The sequence below is a fragment of the Musca autumnalis genome, unplaced genomic scaffold, assembly GCF_047663935.1.
Source record: "Musca autumnalis isolate F117 unplaced genomic scaffold, ASM4766393v1 scaffold_1, whole genome shotgun sequence".
NCBI lineage: Eukaryota > Metazoa > Arthropoda > Insecta > Diptera > Muscidae > Musca > Musca autumnalis.
Window position 1 is genome coordinate 313,701,927 of NW_027411644.1, and position 6,682 is coordinate 313,708,608.

General features: G+C 38.6%; 1 protein-coding gene across 1 annotated transcript; it reads left to right on the plus strand.

The window, feature by feature from the left end:
* Positions 1-293: 293 nt before the first annotated feature.
* On the plus strand, positions 294-1,055 carry LOC141392732 (uncharacterized). Its single transcript, XM_073965618.1, has one exon. It carries the CDS (start codon positions 294-296, stop codon positions 1,053-1,055), a length of 762 nt encoding a protein of 253 aa, XP_073821719.1.
* Positions 1,056-6,682: the final 5,627 nt, after the last annotated feature.

The following is a 6,682-nucleotide window of genomic DNA, read 5'->3' on the forward strand; positions in this document are numbered from 1 at the left end:
TCCAGATGGCAATACACAAAATCAAATTGACCATATATGCATCCGCAGAAAATGGAGAGGTTCCCTCGTAGATGTGCGCACCAAACGTAGTGCCGATATTGATAGCGACCGCGAGCTCGTAGTGGCAACGCTCAAAATCAAACTTAAAAGAGTACGTGACAACAATACCCAACATTCACAACGGCGATTCAATACACATATGCTGAAGACGGAAGAAGCGCATAGAAGTTGCAAACAGTCTAAGTACACATATACTCCTAAACAACGTGTCATCATGGGAAGATACATGCAACATGCTTAGAAGTATAGCAAAAACCCATGTTGGATACACCAAGAAATCAGAACGGAAGGATTGGATATCAGACTACACATGGAATCTAATCCAGGAACGGAAATGTCTAAAACAACAGGCTTTAGGAGATGTACAAAGCAAGGAACGATATAAAGACGTCGCGAAAATGGTAAAAAGATCGGCGCGAAATGACAAAAGGAATTTCGCAGAAGCAATGGCCAAAGAAGCGGAAGCAGCAGCAGGATCTAACAATATGAGAGAACTCCACAAAATAATAAAGCGCCTTTCAAATAACTCACAAACCCGTACACAAGCAATAAGAAACACGAACGGCAAGCTCCTAACAAATGTCGAAGAGCAAACGAAACGATGGAAGCAGCACTTCGAAGACATAAGCAACATGGACGGTGACGATTGCGAGCCTAACCACCAGCAAAACTATGGAAATAAAATGCCAGACGATTCCATTATCACAGATGCCCCCACAATATCAGAAAATGCAACAGCAATTAATAAATTGAAAAGGAACAAGGCACCAGGAGAAGACGGCATACCACCCGAATTATTACAAGTGGACCCTTCAACATCGGCAAAAATTATACACACCCACATAAACGAGGCATGGTCCAATGAAAGGCTACCTTGCGCATGGACGAAAGGCACTATAATTAAACTGCCAAAGAAAGGTGACCTAAAACAATGTGACAGCTGGCGGGGAATCACCCTACTTAACACTGTTTACAAAAAATTGCAATCATTATAAACGAGAGATTGCAGGCTATTGAAGGAACATTACGTGATGAACAGGCCGGGTTCCGCCCACATCGTAGCTGCGTTGATCAGATAAACACCCTGCGTGTAATAATAGAGCAGTCTATAGAATGGCGAACTCCACTTTATCTCGTTTTTATACATTTTCGAAAAGCATTCGATTCTATTAAACGAAGTGCAACGCAACATTACAAGTCAAGCACAGCAACACAATAAGCGAGCCTTTCACAACCAACGCCGGGGTGAAACAAGGTTGTCCCTTATCCCCACTGCTCTTTGCGGTCGTTCTCGACGATATCATGAAATATCTTCGAAGAAAAGAGGAATCGTTTGGACACTTCATCGTCATCTAGAGGACCTGGATTTTGCAGACGATATTTGCCTCATGTCGCATTTGTTCAACGATATGTAGGAGAAAGTAAATGAACTTGTTCTTCGAGCAAAAGAATTTGGCCTCGAAATAAACACAAAAAAGACGCATGCAATGAGTTTGAATTATTCAATGGACAACCAAATAAAAATAAACAACGAGCCACTACAATATGTGAAATCATTCTGCTACTTAGGATGTTTCATGGAAATTGACGGAGGAGTAGAAGAAGACGTCAACAGTAGGCTAAATAAACCTAGATCTGCGTTTGGTCGTCTTAACAAAACATGGAGGTCACAACATCTTTCCCTACAAACAAAACTGCGCATATTTAACGCGTGCGTAAAATCTATTTTGTTATATGGGAGCGAAACCTGGCTGATTTCAAATTCAACTATCAACAGACTACAAGCATTCATTAACAAATGCTTAAGAAGAATTTGCGGCATCTTTTGGCCAAAAAAAACTTCCAATGTAGAACTATGGAATAAAACTAGTGAAGAACCCATTAAACGCCAGATCACAAGAAGAAAGTGGAAGCGGATAGGCCACACCCTGCGAAAAAGTCCCGACAACATTTCTAGAATTACCTTAGACTGGATCCCCCAAGGCAGTAGACGTCCAGGTCGGCCGAAGAACACTTGGCGCAGAACAGTTTCCATGAAATTAAAAAGAATGAACAAGTCGTGGGAAGAAGTTAAATGTATTTGTAACAATAGAATAGAATGGAATTTTCTTGTAAATGCCCTATGTTCCCAAGTGGAATGAATAAAGGAAAAAAAAATTAAATTTGTTTGTAACAAATCGAAATATTCATCGGAGACCCTATAAGGTATGTGTATTTATGATCAGGGTAAAATTCTATGTCGATATGACCATGTCTGTCTGTCCGTCCGTCTGTTGAAATCAATATACTGCTCGCAATTTTTAAGATAGAGCTTTGTAATTTGGTATAACAGTTTCTATTACTCCTAGGATGTTTGGTATTGCAAATGGGCTATATCGGTTCACGTTTTGATATAGCCCCCATAGAACGGTACCACCCGATTTTCGGTATTTTGAAGGTTTCAGCCTCATTATCACACCGAAATGGCTGAAATTGTGTACTTAGTCTTTGTTGAGGGTTACAAAACTTTACAAAACTTTGCGGGTATAGGTCTACCCCTTCATATAGCCCCCATAGAACTGTACATCCAGATTTTCGGTGTTTTGAAGGTTGTGGCCACAATAATCCACCGAAATGGCTAAAATTTGGTATTTAGTCTTCGTTGGGGGTATAAACTTTCCATATGGAAATGGTCGGTATATGTTCACGCCTTCATATAACCCCCATAGAACGGTACCTCCCGATCATCGGAATTTTGAAGTTTGTGGCATCAATATTCCACCGAAATTGTTGAAGTTTGGTACTTAGTCTTCATTTGGGGTACAAAACTTTTTTTATGTGAAATTTTTAGCTATAGGTTTACGCCTTCATATGACGCTTAAAGAAACGTACATCCCGATTTTCGGTATTTTTCAGCCATTCAATATGCCTCCGTATGGCTGAAATTTGGTATTTAGTCTTCGTTGGGGGCATAAAACTTTCCTCCAGAAATTTTGCGGTACGGGTTCACGCCTTAATATAGCCCCCATAGAACGGTACCTCCCGATTTTCGGTATTTTGAATGTTGTGACCGAAATAGCCCAACGAAAGGGCTGAAATTTGGTATTTAGTCTTCGTTGGAGGTCTTCAATTTTCACCTCAAAATTTGTCGGTACATAAAACGGTACATCCCAATTATCGATATTTTGAAGGTTGTGGCCTTAATATTCCAAAGAAATGGATGAAATTTGGTATTAAGTCCTCGTTGAGGGTACAAAACTATCCACCTGAAATTTTTAGCTATAGGTATTCGCCTTAATATGGCCCTTAAAGAACGGTACATCCCGATTTTGGGTATTTTGAAGGTTTGTGGCAGCCACCGAAACGGCTGAAATTCCGTATTTAGTCTACTTTGGAGGTAAAAACCTTTAAGGCTGAAATTCGTCGGTATAGGTCCACGTTTCTATATAGCCCCCATAGAACGGTTCCTTCCGATTTTCGTAATTCTGAGGGATAGTTATTTCATATGGCCTTTAAAGAAAGGTTCCCATTCACGGGAACCATACATTAGCACGGGCAGTATCAGTGTTTTGTAATGTGTTACTTTTGTTTGACGATATGTGGCTTTATTCTTAAACTGCTTACTTAGCCCAAAGTAGCAATTGTTGGTCCACACTATTCTTCTTCGTATTTCACAACTGATGTAGTTTGCTGTGTTCTTGGCGGTGTCGAGGTAGACGAAGTCCTATACTACCTCAAAATTCTAGATGGTGCGAGAACTGTGGACGTATTACGCGTCGATGCCATCAACTTGGTTTTAACACCGTTTAGTGCCACTACGACTTTGACATTGACGGGAGTATACATTCTGAGGTATCTTCGTTCGCTCTTTCCATATCCTATCTGTATCAGTTACCAAATTATCTTGCTGGTCTCTACAGGAGGATGTGCATGTACCAAAGCCACCAGATGCTTCACCCCCTGGTAGAATTTTCGGACTTTATTCTGGCTCTTTTACATCGCGATTTTTCACATTCCCGCTTTTTGATAAAGCAGTTTAGTGGAATATGATGTGCATATCTGTTGTGATTGCAGCTTACCGATGTCTCACTTTCGTGTTGTGTCTGTTCCTTTGCTGCAACAAGGTAGTGGTTGGAGTCTATATTTGCTCCTCGGAACGATCGTATATCCAACATGATCGATGAATGTCTTCCATTTTTCACAACGTGATCAATTTGATTTCTTGATCTGAGGATAGCCAGGTGGCCTTATGAATATCGAGATACTCAAATCTGGTGCTGCTAACTAACATGATTTTTGTCGCTGCAAAGTTCATTAGCCGCATTCCATTGTCAGATGTTTTACTTTGGAGACTGAATTTCACGACTGTTGGGCCAAAGACATTCTCCTTTCCAATTTCGGCATTAAAATCGCCTATAATAAACTGTGATACAAAATTTGACAAAAAAAATTTTGCAGGAAAAAAAATGTTAAAGGAAAATGTAGTGAAAAACGGGGTTTCCTGGATTTTCAGTTTAAACAGGCATATCTTATTTTTTCCACAACCGATTGCTATAGCCTATTTTATTTAATAACAAATGGCTAAGTTATAGTGGTTTAAGTGTGTCCAAAACGCATTAAAAAACAGGAAAATACTTTTCTTCGTGCTCTAGGCTACGTAGAAGAAGAAGAAGAAGATTATTATCGATCTAAATCTATGGCTTGTTCGAAAGACAATATTTTCACCTTTCAATGAAAAAATAGGCTGTAGAAATCTCTTGTGGAAAAAATAAGATATGCCCGTTTAAAGTTGAAATTCCAAGAAACCCTATTTTTCACTACATTACAAACGAAAAACATTATTACAAAAAACGAAGTGACCCAAAGAAACCAAAGGTATTTTCGCCTTCCATGGACTCCCACAAAACCGAATTTATGTATCAGAACGCCTGCAAATTTTTCGTGTAGCACAGTGTAATTTTTATGTCATGGACAGGCAACTGTCATATGTTTCTTATAAGTAGAGAACGGTGGATAAATACCGGGTAAATACCCATTTGTGGATATTTATTTGGGTATGTACTATATTGAATCGCCAATACAACATCTTACACCCTATTTCTGGGTTTAGGTTGTGAAATCGTTTCAAAATTGATAGTTTAACAATACTTTAAACAATTGGGTAAATACCCGAGAATTTACCCAAATATAGGGTAAAAACTCTTTATCTGCCAAACCACTTGACTTAAGCTGCCGAAATTTGGCTCAAAGCTTTCTTATATCAATAGTATTAAAGGTATTGAAAATTGAGTCCCTGGGTCCATGTTTTGATATAGTTCCCATATAGCCGTACCTCCCGATTTTAGGTATTTTTCATCCATTAGCCACATTTTATAACCAAATTGATTTGGGTAAATACTCGAAATCGGGGTACACTTATATGGGGGCTATTAGAAAACGTGGACCTATCTTAACAAATTTTTGCAAGGATATTTTCTACATATTGAGAATTATAGTATTAAAGGTATTGAAAAAGGAGTCCCTGGGTCCATGTTTTGGTAAGCCCCCATATAACCGTACCTCCCGATTTAAGGTATTTTTCATCCATTAGCCACATTTTATAACCAAATTTGCTGTAATTTGGCGCAGTGAGTCCTCACTGAGTATAATATATCCTTGCAAAAATTTGTCAAGATAGGTCCACGTTTTCTTGTAGCCCCCATATAAGGGTACCCCGATTTCGAGTATTTACCCAAACGTGGGTAAAAACTCTTTAACTGTTGAACCAGTATTTACCCACTTGTTTAAAGTATTATAAAACTATCCATTCTGAAACGATTTCACAACCCAGAAATAGGGTGTAAGATGTTGTATTGGCGATTCAATATAGTAAATATCCAAATAAATACCCACAAATGAATAAATACCCATTGGGAATTTAGCCCCTGTCCATCTGTAAATATATGTTTGGTATGTTCGTCCTTGTCGCATGAGGGCAAATAAAGCTGATGTTAAAGAATTTAGCTTGTATTCAAATGGTAGCAAGTCTTTCATTCACTGGGGTGAAGCTGGATACCAGAAGAATTAATTTCCGATCAACAACAAATCATGACAGCTATAATGCAATGCGTCACCTTTAGGTGTTGTTGTGACAACTATCCCAATCCATCATATTTCCTGTATGGCAGTAATGTCGGCCTTGTACTTTTCAAGTACATCTGCCAATGTGTAAACTGCACCTTCTCTATAAAAAGTGCAAACATTCCATGTGCAGATTCGCAGATAATGGTATTTAAAACGTTTATGGAGTCCAACTTTAGAGGCGTTTGTTTTTCTTTTCCTTTATTTATTTTTTTTGAAGTAAGATGCTTTTTTCTAGGGGAGGGTTACTAACCCGACGTCCAAACCCAAGTTCTGGACTATTCCATGTTAAAGTCGGTCAGGACCGTTGCTTGGTATATGTCATCCCCTACGTCACCAAAAAATTAACTTACAAACATAAAATAAAAACATTGTTTCAACAACAACAGCGACAAACAATTTCGAAAATTTTAATCCAAATCGATATTTTATTGGGATTCTAAATTATATCTACGTTCGTATGTATCAAACAACGTCGTCATTAACACGCAGTAAACGAATTGATCGATGGATAATATGCTGT